This window comes from Hyalella azteca, unplaced genomic scaffold (genome assembly GCF_000764305.2).
Source record: "Hyalella azteca isolate HAZT.00-mixed unplaced genomic scaffold, Hazt_2.0.2 contig9045, whole genome shotgun sequence".
NCBI lineage: Eukaryota > Metazoa > Arthropoda > Malacostraca > Amphipoda > Hyalellidae > Hyalella > Hyalella azteca.
The window spans coordinates 100,658-121,814 of record NW_025939125.1 but is presented as its reverse complement, the minus strand read 5'-3'; the positions used below and the strand labels follow the sequence as shown (position 1 = coordinate 121,814).

Genomic DNA, 21,157 nt, shown 5'->3' with positions numbered 1-21,157 from the left:
ATCCCCGACACTTGCAACACGAACAACATCAACGCAAAGAACAGCAGGATGATTATGAGCCACAAGATAACGTAGAGCACAGGAATAAGTCACTTCAGCAATACCAAGTGCAACAAATTCCGCCCCGTAGACACAAAACCTCGTCCGCTGAGTCGTCTTCACATTCTGATCATCGTCATTCGCAACCATCGCCGGTGATGACGTTCGAGGAACAACAGCAATTACTTGCCATGAAGCAGAACAGGCTGTCTTCACCCATGCCGTCACAGAAACAACAGTTACTGCAGCAGCAGAAACAGCAGCTACAGTTGTTACAGCTGCAGCAGCTGCAGGGTGCTGCTAGCAAGCATGTGTCGCCACAGGTATCCAGGCGTCAGTTAGCTCTTACGTTGCAGTTGCCCACGAAGGAAACTCTTCCTCCACACGACCTACGTTTGTCACCTTCTCTTTCAGGACGTCATACCCTGAAGCCTCCTAAGCAACACTCGCAACACATGGAAGGCAACTCTCCTGTTCGTGTGCATCCCAAACCCAGCATTGAGCAGCTCACTCAGCTGTTCCAGCAGCACATCCAGGACCAAGCACCTGCCCCTCGTCGACCGTCGTACCGTAAACATTCTGCTTCGTTTCATGCGTCGGTGCCGCACTCACCCTCGCTGCAGTCGCCCTCGCTTTCCCCTTCATCACATTCCCTCGCGCCTCATTCCCCCAGCGTGTCTTCTCTCGCGGTGCATCGCTCCCCGCAGCCTCAACGGAGTCCCTGTCGACGTTCTCTCACCATTCATTCCCCAATACACTTGAGTGCCTCATCTCGACGCTCCCCAATTCCACCCAACTCCCCAATGTCGCCTTGTCATCCTCCCGGTTCCCCGCTTTCTCCTCGCTATCATCCTAACTCGCCCCTCTCCCCACGGATGCTGTCGTCCCCTCTTTCCCCACTCACCAACGCCCCGATATCTCTCATCCCTCGTGCCCACTCCCCCTCTTCCCATTGTCTGGACGCCCCCTTCTCCTATCAGCCTACATCTCTTCCACCCACATCGACCCACCCTCACCGGCATTCACCCTCGACACCAGGACGCGTTACTCCCGACGGTGGCCACCGCGGGGGCGGCCGGGACATCGGATCTCTCCCGCCACTGGAGCTCACAAGATCTGACATGAGTCCTCTCTATCCCCGCGACAGGCACCGCAATAACGCCTCTGACATCGGTCCCTTGTCCCCCCGTGACCGTCACCGTCTCGTGGACCTTGGTCCCCCCTCTCCAAGAGCTCTAGATCACGGCCCACTGTCACCGAGATTTGCAGATCAAAGCCCGATGTCCCCCCGTGGGTACCACTTGTCGCCACGAGATCGACGTCTGTCGCCAACAGCTTCTTTTAACGGGTCCTCGAATACCGTTGTGGGGATGACGGGCTCGGAATATGAGGCTGGGGTCATGATGGGGGATGACGCTGATGAAATAGACCTCATGAACCCACAGTCCCCTCGAGAAGCCCTCGATGACATATAATTCATTCAGTGAACACGAGTTATTTATTAGGCTGGCAACATCGTGTAAAAGTAACCCGTTCAGTTAATTTGTTATAGAACTCGTGCTGGGAAGTACCAGATACGCTCCATGTTACTTTAAATTGAGACCTCTCGTCAATTGTGTTAATTAGCGAAATTTAGAAAATTTTCTATGGTATTTGCTGAGGTTCGCTTTATTTGAACACTTATAAGTAAAGGAGGAGGATTTGTTGCCAAGAAATGCCATCAAATTATTTTGTATTGAAACTTGAAGTGCGTGTGCTACTTGGAAAGTAAGAACAACTGTGTAGGCTTGGAATGCAATGCTCATGTTGAAATTTACTCCAAGTGTGGTGCCATCTGGTGACAGAAATATTGTATAGTGCGACAAGATTAGAAATAACACGAGTGATCTGGCTACGACTTCCGAGAGACCGTTGCCATATTTGCCGTCGCCGATATTTTCTTCGTAATTTAAACATTCCAGGTCGTAGTGAGCGCGAGCAAAGATTTTAAGTGAAGACGCGGTAATCTGTTGGTGATCAATATTGGTCTCTTTTTCGTACCCTTTTTGTGTGACGGTAGTAGTCGGTCTAATCTCGTACTTGATGGTCTTCTTTGAATGGTTCAGTGGAATTAAATTCTAATGAAATACATATTATCAAAGTTTACTGAAGAGCTAACATACCATTGTGAAATGCTTCTCGATGTAACAGAAATGATGAATTCTTTACTGAAAGGAAACGGCGTATCGACAATGAGTAGATCTTGAGTACGGTTGCGAGGGATTGTGTTCACTGTAGTGAAGTGAATTTGTTTTCAAAGTTTACAGATCATTGTGAGTTCGTTATTCGATGGCCGTTCAAGTCTATGTTGTGTTTGCACTTTTCCAAGAGATGTACTGATAGTAATTACTCTACCCTCACGTAGTATATTACTCACGTAGTAGTATAGTATGGGCACCGTGTACGATTCCAGCAGTGATTATAAGTAGGAATTCTCGGGGTTAGGTTAGGATTTTTACTTCTTATTTGATGATGAGCAAACGTAGCACTATGAAATTTGTAACACGCGAAGTTATCCTCCTTAGTGGTAGGTATTCCCTACATAAATGCTCCATTGTTCTCTGCACTTACACTTTATCTGTGTACCTGCACCCTGACTATTTAAGGGAATTCACTTTCCGTTTCTTTCTTCAATTGGTGGCTCGCTGATGTCATTTCATTTTGATAAATTGAACACGGCTCATTTAGATTTCCAACTATGAATCTCTGCACATTTTTAGAAATAATTAACGGGATTTATCTTCGTTGCCAAGATAGATGGGAAACGAAATCTCTTTCGCGGCGCTGCTCTTTCCGTTCCAGCTTTTTTCCGTGGCCAGACGTGTATTAGTTCTATCATACTGCCGACGCCTTGATCTGTTTGTAGCTGATCTCCATAATTATTCTGATCTCAGAGTCGTGTTTCTTAACTATCTATAGAGAAAATCCTTGGGCCGTACCAACTGTCAAAACCTGCCTAATTTAGCGGTCTATGCACACTATATGTAGCGATCACTTGCTCGTTTATAATTGGTGGATTTAACCTGAAAAGCCATCATTAATTAGCGGACGGTGTTAAGGTCTCGTAACTATCTTTAATAGTACGGATCCTGATCTGTGACATTACTATGTAGTTCTCAGGGAAGAGGCGATCTCTTTGGCATGCATCTCCATACCTTCTATCGTTGAAAGACATCCTCACTTGTATATATTTGCGTATTATTGGTGGGTAACTGTTGACATATGTTTACTTGCTAATTCCTATCTCTGTGTTACCCTCAGGAGCCAACACGAGAACAAGAATTCGAAAACGCGATTTGTAAAGGCTTCATATTTTTTATCAATCAGAACATATCAAGCGACCTTCGCGCCTATGAAGGTTAATTAATTTAATCCTAGCACCCAATACATAGATTATATCAGCCAAGTCTGGCCTAAATTGTCTGAATAAAGCTGTTTAGATAAATATAATAATAATGCTGTTAAGATCGTGGTTTATCTGAAGAAGAAATCATAAAGATATTAGTGTATCTTATCTAGTGCGTTGCTTCGGGAATATAATATCATTCTAAATATCACTGACAATTTAATTGTGTGCTCGCACACGTGGTTAGAATTATGCTCGTGCATGAGCTCCGTCAAAATAGGTGTTGCTAATAATAAATATGTAGATATAATCCTTATAAAGAATAGAAGTAACTTGGGTATTCATACGAAGTTCATTTCGGATCAAAACAGTCTTCATGCTTTTGCTTTTGCAGCACAGGGACAGCAGTTCGTGTTTAGTTGTTAGAAGCAACTTGGCCTTCAGTATATTTCCAATTGATCTGAAATTTAGCTGATAGTTATCAGCTTGAAGTGAATATTATCTGAAATTCAACTCGCTATTATGGCGAGGAATGTTCTCTGAACATTTGTTGTCTCATCGTTGTTGTATGTTGTTCGTACTTAGGAGTTGTGCAGGTGCACTTGTTTCGTACGTGTCTGATGTGCTTCCATGTCATCAATTGTATTTCAATGAAAAATGTGGAATCATGAGCTTTTTCTTATGCAATAATTTAAATTGATGTCTTCTATCTTATATTGATGGTTTGTGTTGTTCTATGCTGGTGAAGCTCAATTCAAGTAGCCGCAAAAGAAGTGAAAATTGAAAAAATAAGAAAATTATAATGAAGAAACGAGGACAATTCTCAGAGTCGTTTTGTGGCAGTCCTCACCTCCTGAAAAATCTATCCTATACCTGAAAAAAATAGCGATATATGTTTGATGAAATGTATTGAGTAGCTCGAAAGATGAGTGATCCTGGAATCGAGCGCGTCAACCTGTCCAAAATTGTGATGAACCTACAGTGCATTTGTTCTTCGATGAGAAATCGAAGAAAAAGTTTGAATCCGACCTACTATTTGCCCCTGCAATTGAGTTTCGATTTCTGATGAGTTCTTCACGCGAGAGCTTGCATCACGAGACTGAACTCTCTTCACCGTATTAGAACTTCTTCCTGGACTCTACACCTGCCTTGCTGTTATCATCACATCGAAATCAACGCCTTCGCATCATCACACTCGAACGTAACAAACAACCTCGTTACGAATTCCCCCGAGATCCGTTTCGTTTTATACGAATTTCACTCTTCCAACTTCACTGCCACTCACTCAGAACTTTTGACTCGCACCGAGAAAAATGGTTGGGTCCGATCACATTCACACAAGCAGAGAGCGGACATGGCACTGATACTGCGTCAGACTGACTCACATGCGGGCTGAAAGTGCAGCGCTATTTGGACAAAATCTTACTCATTCCTCTGAGTGCAACTCGCATTGTTTCTGTGCCCAATGGTGAACTCTGGCCAACACAAATATTTCAACAGCATCATCAGATTCCGTCGGTGACTCCACTTAACGAACGCACCTATAATTTCACGAAATTCTGCGATTCCACTTACAGATTATTTCGACGCACTCGTCGTCTCCTGATGCACAAGTTACTCGGTGCAATGAAATTAATAAGAAAAATGTATACGCTACACTCCGACACTTAAAACACTAAGCTAAATTTACACGTTATACACTCACACGCAAAATAATGAGCATATGTTTTACGCTTCACGCCTACACACAAATAACTAAGCACACGCTACACACCAACTTACAAAAAATTTAGCACACGCAACACACCGATACTCGTAACAATAATCACAAGTTACACGCCACACACCTACACTTCGCTCAAGCTACACTCCTTAGCCACTAAACCAGCCACACGCCCACACCCCGAGAAGCTGCAACCCTCGGCGTGTTGCTTGGTTGTGCAAGTGGTTTACCTACAAGCGTGTGTAACCGTAGCCGTGCCTCCATTAATACGCAGCCACCATCACCACCACCACAACCATCATCACCACCATCCTAGCGCGAAGACAAGTAATCAATATAGCTTGCTCTTTTGTATCTCTAAATGGTCAATATCTTGTATATATATTTCCCTTGTTGCTCTAGGATAAACCCCTTTTTTCGCGATCTTATCTTTGTTTCCGTCACGAGTTTCCGCTTCGGTTTCATATTTGTCTCACAAGTGGCATTTAATTTTGCTTTACCCTTTTGGGTGGCCTTGGTTTCGTGTATTCGAGCATTTGGGTTTTTCTCATTTATTAACATTGTTGCTATTTTGTTTGACCTTCTTTCGCCTTAACAATTTTGTTTCTGATGCAGCTTGTTACTCATCTACACTAACAAGGAACCCTGTCTGCATATACGATCGTTATGCTGTATCTAATAAAACGCGTTTCACGGTTCGCGTTGTCTAAAAACATAGGAATAAAGTACGAGTCGCAATTCTACCTTTACTCAGGTTATTGTACTATCTGCCTCAAAGCCATTCCATCACACCGAAAGAAATGATCGTTAAATTTATTATGTAAATGCGTTGGGATAGTTAGGTGGTTTTTCATTATTGGCCACTATTGATGCCAGGTATATTGATGTGGTGGTTACCTCACCAAGGATAGCAATCGCTCGTTATACATCAATTTCACATTCGACTTATTTGTTGACGTTCATTTTTTTCCTGTATTCCAGATTGTTTCCTATGCTACACCGCTTTACCTAACCTTCATTCATTTGATATATTATTTGCTATTACGTTTTCACTGAAGCACGACTAACCTATTCGGTCGGTATTAAAAATTCTTCTATTCATCTTGGTCGTTTTTCATATTCGTTAACATCGCATACCATGGACATCACATACTATAGTGTGTAGTCATCCTTCACGTACAATGACACATGACAATAGTCTAAAAACGTCATGGTGCTCTTAGCTTTGCATTGGTTAACCACCTCATTGATGTTTTTTCATTGACTGATGTGAACATAATAATAATATTATTATACGGACAGAACCATTTACTCCGATTTAAAGTTCAGTAATTATTTGTGAACAGTCGTCATGGTTCAAAATTAGTTCGTCATTTTTGCTTTGGGACAGTTTGGATCGGACGGTAACATAGAACTACAGATACCGACATTATAAATTTCAAAATTTTGAAAAATAGACAGTTGGTCACTAATCAAGCTCGAGTTTTGATAATTATTCATACTTGGTAATTTCTCTGAACGAATTTGACCGTCGAGGTTTTTTTTTTCTTCAAGTTTTGGGAAGCGTGTAAACTGTCACTTTAATCTTTATTGTTCTTCAAATTCCCCGAGTAATTTCATGTTATCTTTGTCAATGGAATAAATCGTAAATTATCTAAAGCCCTTTATGTTACCAGAACCCTCTTAACCTGATTGAATTGTTGGTTCGCCGTTGAATTTGTCATGCTTTTCAAATTTGGGGCCGTACTTCAAAACTCGCTTAAGTACACGTAGCGGCCTAAGCACACGTAGCGGCCTAAGCAACGTAACGGCATAAGCACACGTAACGGCCTAAGCACACGTAACGGTCTAATTACACGTAGCGGACGATTTCTCGTCTGTGATTGGCGGGTTTAGCTTGAGAAGCCGTCAATGATTGGCTGCCGTAGTTACGAACGCTACTAAACTATTTTTGATAGTACGGCCCCTATTGTTACTTTTAACTAACTAATCGTTAGATGTGGCCCTTCTCTGGCATGAAGCTTCTCTATATTTGCTTGCAAGGTCAGATCCTTTCTAAGTTCCTGTCCTAAATAGGGCATCTTCTGAAGCTGCAAACCAATTTTTCATCTTGCGCACTGTTTTGCATTCGCTTCTTTAAATTTGGCTCCCTCAAATGCCTTTGTTTGCGCTAATCCTTCTCTTCGTTAAACATTGTTTATTTCAATAAACACTTTGTTGTAGGTAAATATCTCTCTTAATTTTGTAACTAAAATCTATTATTTTTGTTTATCAGTTTTATTCTAACTTTGAATACTTTCTCACCTTGTTGTCACTCCACTTTATCCTTTAATTTAATTCTACTTTCTCTTCTTTTTCTGACTTGGATTTTTAGACTTAACATCTTATATTACTTCGCTCTGAGTTCGAATACTTTGCGCTTTCACAATGATGGGATTTCGGAGTGTAACTCATTCACGATCTGAAGGGATTTTTTCCAAAAATTTGTTTTCTTAGGTTTCATCTTTTGAAACGCCACTTACGTTTAACTTCTCTAATTTTTCGAGTTTCGCTTCCGCTAAGTTTTTATCGTTTTAACCTCACCCATTTGTATAGAAAACTCCGCTAGTGTGGCACATTTCTGTGAAGAACAAAAATATTATTCGTATTTCAATCGTGTATGTGCCAAACTACGTCTTGTTATGGAACATGTTATGAAGATACGATGTAGTTGATTTTCGTGTAGAGTGATGAAATTAGGCATGAAACAAGAGGATGATGACGTGATGATGGTGGTGGTGGTGGTGGTGCTGGACTTTGGTGTACAATCACCACTACCAGGAGGTGATTGATGGTGGTAGGTACGATTATATTCGTGTTTACTTTTATTATATTGAATTGAACACCACCATCTTACTAACTTGACACTTTCCTTCTACTTTATTTTATAGACTTGTAAATATGTATATAATACTCTATTTATGTTCTTTTTATTCTAGACCATTACCTTTAGGCACCTATTACTTCGACTGTAGCCTTCCGTCTCCCATACCTACCATATTTCATCCGTACTTGTTATTTTGTCATTCAAGCAGCTCTTCACTTTTCCTAATCAAGTTTCTCAATAATTATATTGTTCTCTGCTTGTTTCGTCGTTTATAATTATAAATCTTCGATGGTTTGATGTTTATTATGAACGACGTCTTGATCAACCCACTGAAACCCGCCCGCCACACACGCGTAACTTTAGCTATAACGAGGAAGCTTTTATATCGATCAACAAGTAATTAAATTCTATTAAGTATCGTATATTAAGTATATTAATTAAGCTCATCTAATACCCCGAAATTTAACTATTAAGTGGAGTTAAAGCGTCTCTTTAATGGTTCTCCCTACATGAATCAAGACTTCACGATTATTTCATTAGCTTCTCCACGTTATCCTCAGCCTTCGATTCTTTGTAAATTTTCTCCAATACTCGAAACTTTACCGCACACAAGAGTCCGGAAAAAGGTTCCGTTCTTTTTTCTACTTGTAAATCCGTGATGGTTGCTATGTTCTTCAATCTATGCCAAAGCTATGACGTGAGAAATTTCACATAAAATCCCGAATATTTATGCTTGGATTAGTCTTGTCAGAAGTATTAAAGATCTTCTTTGTTTAGATTTTGTTCAACCTTGTCGTATTTGCCTAAACGTCTTTCCGTCTAATGGTTCTCATTATCGATTCGTGTATAACCAACTCAACGTATATTCCAGTGCACGCATAAACGTGACCAAATTGTCATCTATTTTCTTACTTGACCTAGAGGCCTTAATTGTCGACCAAATATGTATGTACCAAAAACTTTAGTGTTTACATGAACCCTCAAACTTTACTATAATTAATTATCGTGCAAATTAATAAGATTCGTGATTCGTAATTTAGGAAGTAATAGTGAATGGCGTGTGTGGCGGGCTTAGGTGTTTTGCGCAGTCCTCAATTTTTAGTGTGTTGTCTTTATGTTAATAAATAGGGTCCTATAGGCTTACTAGTTACGAAGGATGTTTACTTAACATCGCATGTCATCGAGCTCAGTGACGCACTCTTCTTCTATTAAAAGAATTTTGTGACGCACTAACCCTACCTCACACGTGCAAAACTCAATCTTTATTGTATCTCGTTCGTTATTTATTGCAAGTTTTGAGTTCTTTTTAAACTTAAATATTCATGATGAAACTATAAGTACTTTTGTGTAAGAGCTTGTTTTTATTCCTTATTCAATTCGGCTTCCTTTTTTCGAACTAAGTTACTTAACTGCAAATTCCATCCTCTTTTATGTCCCCTTCCTGCTTCTCAGTTATCCCGCGCATGCTGTAAATTTTCGGTTAGTCTCGGGTACATTTTTTTATATTTCACTGCATTTATGTTCTCGACTACCATTATATTTTTTCTCTTTTCCTTAATAAAACTTGGTTCGAAGTTTTTGACAAGACTAGTCACGTTCCTGACACGTTAGTTTTTTTTTAACACGACCGTTGTTTTCGATTGAAACTTCTTTATGAAAGGTAGTGTTTCTGTTACAATATCTATTAGTAGCCGAAATAAGTCAGTTATCTTGATCATCGCTTCCAAATGCTCCGAAATTTACCACTGTCAAGCGCAAGAAACTTGATATTACACGAATGCATCATTACAATAGCTGTCTCAAAAAGTTCTTGAGTTCCAAACATCGTAAATGCAGAGATGATGAAAAGATTCTTTTGAGTGCTGTTTCTCAGCGGGTGATTGGAGATTCTTCATTTCTGCTTCCATTCTCACTACTCTGGGATGACGATTGATGTCTTTGTGCAAATGTTCATGTACAGTTTCAGTGTTCCAGTACACTTTCAGTGTACATTCTCTTTTCTTCTCGTAGGCAACTTTCTCACCTACTAATCCACTACTTTCTACTTCGATCAGCGTTCTCTGAGATGGTTCGACATTTTGCTTGATCGATATTGCTTCTATTTCTGGCCTATTGATGAAACTGTTGCGACGTTCTTAGTGCTTGTGGAATTTACAAATATGTTCAACTGTTCTTGGGTTATGTTTTAGTGGCATAGGGTCTAGGAAATATCCGATTAATGAGGGATGGAAAAGAAGAGCATAGTCAGCATACTAACAAATTTTTTCCAAATCGCTCCTTAAGTCTTACCCGAATTAGTCTAACCTTTCCTGACTCATGTTCAACATATTTGTATGCTAGTCTTGTCCAGCTACCGAGCGCTCACTGGTTTCAAATTGTTTTAATTGATCTTCATGTTTCAATCGAGTGAACTCTCAGTTATCAAGTTTCCTGTTCGATGGTGGTCTTGTTCATCAAGTTCTCGCTCATTAGCTCATTGCAGTCCGAATTGAATAAACTTAATCCAGTGTTTTGAAATCATCGTCGAATTATGGTCAGATGCTGCTCATCTCTGTTAACTGCTGAGGGTAAAGGTCCTTGCTGTTACCTCATAATTCCATTTTTGCTGGCGGTTTGCGGTGCATTTGCGAATTGTCATGCTATGTGTTTCCCTTTCCTCAGCCTTCAGGAACTCAACCTACCGGATACATACTGCCTCAACCTCAACCATCCGATAACTATAACCCACATCGGTCTTCAATTGCACGTCCTTCACACCTCGAAGTCCCCTCCGTGAAATGCCAGCCCTCTGATACCTTAGATCAACAGCTTCCTCCTACAAACGATCCTCCTTCAAGCGGGCCTTCTTTGCGCACATCCTTTCATCAGCGTAGCTTTAGGCGGCCTCAGCTGTCCAAAACTTTTAGGTACGAGCTGTCAAAACCTCCGCTGACTCGATATAGGCTGGCTTGATAAATCATGTCTCTGTTAAGTCACATGGCAAACCCATTATCAACCCTATGTGGTCCTCCAGTGTCAACTGCGATTCAATTTCTCCTCATGACCACTGCAAATTTTGATTCTAAGCAAATTAATACCGTTTGACATTTTTCATTGATATATAAATCCTTTGTCGTACTAATTCATCCATCCCATTTGATTTGTAAGCTTATTGATACTTAAGAAATAGTCCAAATATTTTCGTCATGACGAAAATGCAACGCTTCAAAGCTTTTTCGGGCGATTCGCTTTGTGTTGTTCCTTCTTGGGTCTGCATCGTGGTTGGTCTAGATTTTTGTTGGGCGCTAGTTTCCTGCTGTATGGGAGGAGGGGTGCGTTTCTGACCTTTACTTGTCACCCGTAACTCCCTTTTTTTATGTAATGAAATTGTCCCTAGGTTGTACGTCTTGTACAATTCATTTACCGGGAAAGTTGCCCTGCAACCTTCGCCGTGCGTGGAATTTTTTTATTGTGCTTACGGACCTTTTGAACCAGGCTTAAAATTTAATAATGCGCCGTGTTTTTTTTTTTTTTGTTCAATTTCTATTAAATTAGCGACTCAATGTATTACTTGAACTAAAGCATCAATCTCCGACGCTCAATATGTTTTGTCTCAGTTTCTGAAATTAAACTACAAGCACCTTGACTGATTGTTCAACCTTTTCTGTCATTGTTAATTTTCTTTACGTTAAACGATCATTAATTCGCTTCAACGATCGACTTCGCTTCTAGAATAAAAACTCGGCTAATGTGGTGACTTGCCAAGTTGATTTGCGAGTGACTTGACTGACAACAACTTCATCTTTTCTGCTTCATCTGGTTGTTTGAAACACGAGAATATTTTTGTGACAGCTGTTTTATTTTGTATTTATGTTCTGGGTTCTTGTATTGATTTTCCATAAGCATATTTGCGAATGACTTAACGGACCTCAAATTCATCTCCATGTTATCATGTAGTTCATCTCATTTTTTAATAGCCTTTTAACGCATTTGTTTTAAAGTTTGTTCATCTATGCTAGTCCGTCTGATCACGCATCATAATTCCGTGTCCGAAGTAATAACGTTCGTGCAATGACCCGATCGCTTCGCCAATCTGATTAACCTGCTTTCATATCACTTATGTCTGGGAAATATTATTCGTAGCTTATTCATATTCATAGATTTTATTTACTTGATCATACAAATGTTTTCGATCTCATTTCATCACCTCACTCTCTTGCTATAATAACGCTTGCCTCATATTCATAGTCGGAATTCTAAAAATTTCATTTTTTATTTTTGTCACTGAAATTGTCCTGTTGGTAAGTTCAGGTTTGATATTCAGAAGTAAAATTCGAACCTATTGTAGTATTTGGTGATTTTGGTCTGATTTTGTTTTACCTGCAATCATCTTTACTGTAACGGGTGAATTCCTGTCCAGGTAGGCCTAAATATCATGTTCTACTGGGAAATTTTTTGGGTCTTCTGTTGACGTCTAATCATCATTTATGTTGATATCCTTTCATAACTTATGTTGATATCCTTTCATAACTTATGTTGATATCAATTAATTACTTATGTTGATATCAATTCATCACTTATGTTGACATCAATTCATCACTTATGTTGACATCAATTCATCACTTATGTTGACATCAATTCATCACTTATGTTGACATCATTTCATTACTTATGTTTATATCAATTCATCACTTATGTTGATATCAATTCATCACTTATATTGATATCAATTCATTGATTATGTTGTTATCAACTTATCACTTCTTCCTTTCCTGTTTGGCACGTTTTTCCGATTAGCATGTTGTTCCCATCCACCCCACTGATTAATTTTCCTCTTCTTCTTATGGGTTATTCCTCTGATCCTCCACCTTGTCTCTCTCGTACTAATCTATTGAATTATGTTGAATATTAAAAGGAACTTTTCAATATATATACATTGTTATGTGTGTGCATTGATATATATTATTGTATCTTAACATGTAAGTTACATTATCGTGAATCGTCCAGCGAAATGTTGGCTTCATAATTTCTTCTCGATACTTGATGAATTTATTCATAGTTAACCTCATGAAATTATGGAATTATAACAGAAGTCCCTGAATCTAGGTAAATCCAAATTTAATAATTGTTCATTAGCTAGTGATTTATTATTTCTCTATTTCTGGTTCTCGCTAACCTTTTGTAATCACAAATTGATCAATTTCTGACCACATCATCCTTGATTAATATCTTGAATTATTAAGCGATTATTACTGATGACGTTTCCAGAACGCTGTTGATGTGTTCTGAGTTGATTCCCTGATGCATATGCGTTTTCATAAATTCCAGGTCATTTATCTATTATCCTTATATCTTTGAAGCGAGTGAATTTGCCTACATTTTACAGCAATTTTTCGTACTTCAAATATTAATATATAACAAGTTTCAAATCAAAATCCATCGAACCGTTTTTAATCTATAATTTCCCTCAGCCTAAATTTAGTCTCCGTAACTGGCATCATAATTTTTTTTATTATTATCACTAATTTTATTTTTTGAGTTCAAAATTTCCTTCCCTCAATACTATACAACTCTGGCCACTCTCTTTAACAGTTTTTTTTCGGATGATTCATGCCTTGGTTTATCATTGATGTTTAAGATCCATTAACTGCCTATGGAAGGCACCTTGTAATGACGGTCTGCATGGTTGTGTGTGTGCCGCAGGTATTAGACGCCAACCATTGTGATTATGAACAGCGGGAGAAGTTCTTGCTGCTCTGTGTACACGGGGATCCTGATATAGACGACACCATGGTGCAGTGGGAGATTGAGGTGAGTTTTGGTCATTTTATAGGGCATTATATATGGCATTAATGTGACACCATGGTGCAGTGGGAGATTGAGGCGAGTTTTGGTCATTTTATAGGGCATTATATATGTCATTAATGTGACACCATGGAGCAGTGGGAGATTAAGGTAAGTTGTTGACATCTTATATGGCATTATTGTCGAGTTAAGGAGTTTCTGGTCCATAGTCGCGCTGATGCGCTCCCTTCATCGTCCTCCGTCCCCCAAGCCCAAGAAAGGTAGGTATACGGAACCATATGTTGGCAACTTGGGTAGGAATAACATTAAACAAAGGGATCCTGATATAAACGACACCATGGTGCAGTGAGAAATTGAGGTGAGTTTTAGTCATTAAGTAACGCGTGATAAGTTGGCAGGGTAGCAATATTTTTTTTTTTCAAAGAAAAGTTTAAAGGGAATTGTCTGCTTACTGAAAATCCTCTTGATTTAAAATAAAAACTATGGCTATTTTCTGCGGATTTTTCTTTCAAAGAGCCATGTTCAATAACAACTATTTTAATGTATAGTTATTGCACCCTATGCTTGTTATCGACTCTATGCCATGAAGAATTAATATGTGCTTCGATGTGCAGGTGTGTAAGCTACCCAGACTGAGCTTGAGCGGCGTGCGTTTCAAGAGAATATCTGGCACGAGTATTGCCTTTAAGAACATTGCCAGCAAGATTGCCAACGAGCTGAAGCTGTGACTAAGTGGGGACCTCGAGATAGGGGAAGCTTTGCACCGCAGTCCCACCGCTTCCACTCATGACGGGGATTAGGATGACACGCTCCCTGTAGGAATTTTTAATAATGATAATAATAATAATGATACTTATGCTATTGTGGATACATCCGCTGCGGGTACGTACCGACCAGGCATCTGATGCTGAAGCCCGACGTTGTTTCGTCATTTGTCTTGGTGTGGTAATGCCTCGTGAATTACATTAGGATGGCGCAAGTTCAGTGATGCTAGAGAGCAGGCTCGGTGTTGGTGTTGGACTGATGGAACTTTACGAAAACGTTCGTTGTCCATGTGAAAACGTTCATTGAAAAGTTACAAACGTTTCAGTGTCTTGTGATGTAAGGTTGCAGGCCTGTATTATCTACGCTTAAACTACGAGTCGTGTTTCTACGGTGGACTGGAAGCAGTGAAAAGTTCTTTTATCTTCGGAGTTACAAGGAAGAAACTTTTTCGTTTGTGAATCAATGTTAACATGTGCAAAACGTGTACGTTCCCGAGGCTTAATACATTTTGATGTAAGAACGTTCTTTTGGTTTGTTTTGTTTTATGTTCCAACGTTGATTCAGGTTAGTGGAAGTTGGGAATTAGCGAACGAAGTTTGAATGCTGTGTATGTTCTTTGTATGTTCGGTTTTTACCACTTAATTATATTCCAGACGTCCTCAAGGGAAAAACCTTCAAGATTTACGGTAGACAAATGAAAATAAATTCCCAAGTGCGATGAGGGTTCTTAGGTCGACTTGGTCGTGCTTTGTACGTATCATTTATTACCTTTTGAGCGATAATATTTACGTCTTGAACGTTATTTTTGCTCGTAATAAAACGCAATCTTGAGATGAGCCGTCGCTTCTTGGGTGAATTATTGAGTAGGTACTTACTGAGTAGTTCAAAGCCCCCCCGATGGTCTCATATCTGTGAATATAACCTCCGAGTTTTGCGAAATGTAAGTGTAGAACCAGTGACAATGCGAACTGAATCATCGAAGTTATCTTAACTATTTTATTTGTCATACATTTATTTTGCAATTTATATGGATTAAATCGGATCATAGTGTTTCTATTTTCGTTTCCGTTGAGCTATTCAGAGTCGAAAAGCTGTTTCAGCTTTGCTAATGGTTTTCTTGCTGATATCTTAAATTTAATTTGGTTATTATATTATTGAACAAAACTGGGAATATGAGAACGGTAAAAAAGTCTGCAGGCCACTTTGAACAGAGCCATGACTTTAGGATCGAATTCGAGGATGCCTTCATTCGCTCACACTTATCCTGTATATCCTTGGACGATCAAATCCAGATTTATTACACATGTACGCTCTAATTTTCTGATGGGTAGTATTATTAGATCAAATCACTTCCAATTCATGAATCAAATTTACCATCAGTCAGTTTTTCAATATATGGCATTCGTGGATATTTTCGTGCTAACATGACCCACCTAATTCTGTGCAAGATTGATGTCTAATTGGCGTAACCGCTGATAAACTTGATGGTATAGACAAACTATATCTTCTACTTTCATTGAAGAAAAGTTGTGCTTAATCAACATCTAACTCAACGTCAAATCGGGGGGAATCTTTGTTCATATATTGTATAATTATTTTAAAGCGTTTCGAGTAAATTTGTACAAAATGTCAGATTTCGTTCACGTGTTTACATAACGCAGAGAAATACACTCGGGTTAATGAGTGAGACTTTATCCAAATAGCGATGCACTTTCGTTCTTGCTGTGGTCATGTGCAAGAATTTCTGGTCGTATTATATTTTTGGTTTCATTTTGAGTTCGCGATTGATTATTTATTGTTTCTCCGTTCAACAACTCACGCTTCTTTTTTTTTTAGTTCACGTTGGTCATGTGAAATTGTAAAGTCTGCGTTTTTCCTGTGCTTTAATAAACTCTAATATTAGTAAATTTAACAGACGATACCTATTTCTTTGATATGAGAACTCGCAATGAGTTTCTATCCACCTTTTAAATTAAGTGAATATTTGTTTTAAAAGTTGAACCATAAAGGGAACAGTTCCAACTGAGCGTCAAGGAGATCACGCGAGGTGTTCTTTGTGTGGTAAATCATCTACACTCAGAGAAATAAGTGAGACTGTCCAAATAGTGATGTACTTTTCGGTCTTGTGTGAGTCATCCTGAACTAGTTTGGCCCGGGTAGAAAGCGTATCAGTGCCACGTGCAGAAAGTGTGTCAGTATTTGAACAATATGACTCGTTAATTTCTCTGAGCGATAGTGTAAGATAGGGCAGAAACTTAATTATTCTGAAAGACTCCAAGCGACTCTGACTTGTTGGTTCGCCTCCAGGTACTAGTGATAGTAGCTTGGGCTGTATAAAGTAGCTTGTACATTAATTAATTCATGAATAATATCTTCCTGAAGGTATGTTGTTATAGGCCTAATTTAACTGTAGCAGGAGTCTGGACCAGGTGACACTATACGTATTTTTGTTACCGACTAGCGTGAAGTAGTGGTTCGAACTCCTACTTTCTGTATAGCAACGCACTGTCATCTCGTTTTCCTGTGCCGTTAGGGATGTGGCGAGGGTAGGTGTTAATGTGGCGTTTACCAGTCGTCGTTTGTATTTTCTTTCAGCCAAAGCTACCTTTGATCCTGCTGTATATTCTTCTAATGTCATTTGAACGAACATTTCTCTTTGTGAACTTTTCTCACGTTCCCACAGCTACAACAATTGTTCTAAAAATGAAATAACCATCGCATTAAACTAACTTGTTCTCCACGCAGAGAATTTTTTTCACACTCATTTGAACTTTAGAATCAGACATTCGGTGTATCATCAATTTTCTCGCGTATGAAATAGGGCTTTAGTCACGGTAAATAGTTTTGTTCCAGTGTCAAAAGATTCATTCATCTGTAACATCTCCCTTTGGTTTAATTAGTATCTCGGCCTCCTTAACTACCGGCATTATGCCATCATTTATTGAATTTTTTAAACGATAATTTCTGATCTAAAATGCAATCTTGTCGCTAACATTGAAAAAGAGAGCTCCTATTGTTAATGAGCTCAACGTTCGTCTACTGCTGTGAGTTATACTACTCTAAATGCTATATCCCTTCCTTATACTTATGGCTGGCAAGAAATGGGCGAATTTGTATAAATTTGTACGTATGGTTGAGTATGGCATAGAGTGGTACAATTTTCTAGTGTGCTCTTCTCATCGACCTAATATAATTTGTTTTCTCATCCCGTGAACTGAGAACATGATTCTAATTTCATTTCTACTCCAATGACACTAGATTTCTAGGCAATTCATAGACAATTTTTTTTCGTTGTGATTTATTGCCATTGTGAAACTTGGTCCGCACTAAAAAATTTCCCGCACTGTGAAATCAGCAGAGATAAATTTTAACTGTGAGTTGCTTGTACAGTAGATACTTCATCCCGGTTTTCTGGCAGTCACTCTAAAAGAAAAAAATGCTTAGCTTTTTTGTTTTCTACGCTCATTTTTCCGCGGGTAATCAAGATGTCTCAAGATCACACAACTAAATCATTCTACTTTACAGTAATACAAATATCCTTCTGAATTTCTGGTCCTGGAACTGTAGCACTACTAATCAGGTACCTGTTATAGAAATTCCTCAAATGTGTATACTTTGTAGCTTTGAATGCAATCATATCTAGTGTTTATAGTTTCTTGTAAATTCGCCGCGTTTCTAGCACACAACTTTCGACTAGATCATCTTGAAGGTTCTGCTTGCGAGTTTTCGATCTTTTGAATTTTTTGTGCGTGAAAGTTTCGGTAATTACCCTGGTGCATTGAACTTAGTGGTACGTTCTCCTACATTATCAATTAATTTGACTGGGATCTTGTGTTAAGTAGCCGAACAATATTTTGGCCTTCGAAATTTAATGAAGTGCTCAAAACTTAAAGCGTCATTTCTTTTAATGGTTTTACCTCTCGTGCTGTGATAGCCAATGAGTAGCGCTTGATATAGCGTCGCTTGCTGGTTGCATCGAAATTTCACAAGACTCCTTGGTATCGCAAAAAGTATATGTAAATATTCTCTTGATTTATCGATCGCCGAAACTGAAAAACGCCTCATGTCCGAGATAAGCTGAACCGCTCCAGTTGATACCAGAAACGTGGCAACCTCCTGAACATACGGTCTGCAACCATATGGTTGCTGACATACGACATTTCTTTCATACATACAGCGTCTATTATTCATGCAGCTTCTTGCACACAGGCACTCAGCTTCAATTTGCTGTTACAAAGTCACTTTTCCTCTCTCCAATTGCTGGGCAACACTGCTAAGGCTATGCCACTGCTTTTTCCCTCTATGTTGCCTTCCTTTAAGACCATCTATCAGACATTCGCCTAAAGTTGTTTCTTCTTAATTTCTAAAGTTGTGTAGAAAATGGCTGAATTTAGAAAAATATAATTTTGTGCGATATTCATATAAACGTACGTATTCGCATCTCTCTTGTGTTTCCGATGAGCTACCGAATTTCAGGTGAATTTTTTAGGTCTTCCCGTAAAATTCATTTGTTCTTGCCAGTGACAACAGCCGTATTGATTAACGTACTGCAGTCACACCGGGCTTTTAGTGTGGTTTATGATGCGTTGCATTTCTTGATATTTCTCACGGCGGAAAATCTTCATACGATACCTTCATTGAAGCTGTTTTGCTATACAATTTCCGTGGAACGACTGCAGGATATTGAATTAAATCCTGTTATTCCTCGTTCTGGGGCCGTTGTCTCGCACAGGGGTTCATTTTGGGGTAGCATATGCCGATGTGGTTAACTGCTTGTAAAAGTCGCGGTAAGCTTGAAAAATAAACTTGTTTCTGTATTATAATGTGGAGTGTCAATACCATGAAGCTACTGTGACTGGGTTTGTTGCTGCATGAGACAGCGGTTGTGACAGGTAAAGTTGTCTGGTTATATTATGACTGGTCCGATAGCTCGCCTGTCACGACTCGGGCTCGATCAGAAACGACATTGAAACAACGCTGATTAAGAGTTGAAACAACGTTTAGTCAACGTTTTTCAACGTCAGATACCTTGTGGGATGTGACTATCACTTGCGTAAAAGCATAATGGCTGTCGAAAAGCGTTTAAATTTTGTGCGAGATACCATACAGTGCATCGTATCGTGTCACGGTACAGACCACGAGACGACACCGCGTGTAATAATGCTTATCAGAGGCGGACGTTCTTTCGCCTGGACGTTCATATTCTTTCATCATTTGCCGTATAATCTGTATAAATGCGTCGGATTTAAGTGTGGGAAGAGAGTAGTGACGGCGTATAATTTATTCGTATTATTATTCCCGTGTACCGAGGACGCATAGGAGTTTCGTTCAAAAGGCAATAATGCGGGACTCTTTTTTTTTTGCCTTTGCTAACTCCCTTTAACAGTTGATGTTTCAAGCGGATATATTTATTATGTAGTGATGATGCATGTCAGCCCTGTCTTGTGTCCTCAAAACGACTCTAGGGAACGTGATTACATTTCAGAGATATTCGCTGCAATATAATTCTAAAAAAATTTTGATCACGTGTTGTTCTTTTATTGTCCTTCAACATCGTAATCACTACTAAGAAGACTCCCTTACTGAAATTGTTTTTTTGTCTTCTAACTAATTAATTTTCCGTCGATTGGTAGACATAGTGCAGCAACTATTTTTCGACCATGCTGTTATGCCGGTCAATCGATTTGCTAGGAAATACGTCTGTCGCGAAACATTATGGCGCGGTTGATAATAAATAATGAATGTACTCAGGTGATGAATACGGTACTCTATAATACGCCGATCGAGTGCGTCACTCTTAACATATTATTAGTAATCTAATAAAGTAAATCTGAGGTAACCTGAGCCACCGGTGAGACGTAGCTTTGAACATGAGCAAAGGCGACACTCCATAAGGTTTTTGTACCGTTCCAATGCAATACAAATATGGAGAGTATATCTCAAATTGAACTTGTGCCTACAGTATGCAAACACAATAACAAAGGTAAACTAATTGATAGGAGTCTAGATGGTGACGTAATACTGAACCATCGTACGGATTGGAACCTATTTTGAACCATGATGCAAAAGGGTACAAATTGGAAGCTGGCATGAACCATGCTGTAAGCGGATTCATTCATGAATACACGAATTGGAAACGATACTGATCCATGGTGCAAATGAATACGTTCAAAGGATATAAATTGATAGAAGGAACATGTGTGATGTTGGATACGTTCCTGCTACTATCAATGAAGGCAAAGTCGCCGCTGCGTCTCATACGCTACCTTCAGGGTAAGGCGATTTGATTCGGGTTTCAATTAATGGACTCATTATAATTATTGAATTCTGTTTTTTTTTATTCAGGGCTTTTTCTGTTTTGGATTCAGGTACAAAGTTGGTGGTGCACGGCTGTGCTCCCTTATGAAAGTAACAAATTCGGTGCACTTAGAGTTATGTTTCACTAATTGAGGCAGGAGTGGTAAGGATCATGATTGAAATTATTTCAACCATGGGTAAGGATGTTGACTAATTTGGTTCTTAGATCGCGTGCTATAAATTAATTTTCAAGTTACTTGAATAATGATAGGTAATTTAGATTTATTATGATTTATTC

At 39.2% G+C, this 21,157-nt stretch overlaps 1 protein-coding gene across 4 annotated transcripts in view; it reads left to right on the top strand.

Moving 5' to 3' along the window:
• Positions 1-20,089, top strand: part of LOC108680285 (serine/threonine-protein kinase MARK2) — an 83,570-nt gene extending 63,481 nt beyond the window's left edge. For 2 of the 4 annotated variants that reach the window (XM_018169082.2, XM_018169083.2), the window contains 2 exons: positions 10,675-10,919; positions 13,696-13,764. In XM_018169082.2, coding sequence (XP_018024571.1) covers positions 10,675-10,919; positions 13,696-13,702 — 252 coding nt within the window. In that variant the 3' untranslated portion in view covers positions 13,703-13,764. Of the gene's footprint in view, positions 1-10,674; positions 10,920-13,695; positions 13,804-14,411 lie in introns of those variants that run through there. The other 2 variants (XM_018169084.2, XM_018169085.2) reach the window with 2 other exon arrangements.
• The last annotated feature ends 1,068 nt before the right edge of the window (positions 20,090-21,157 follow it).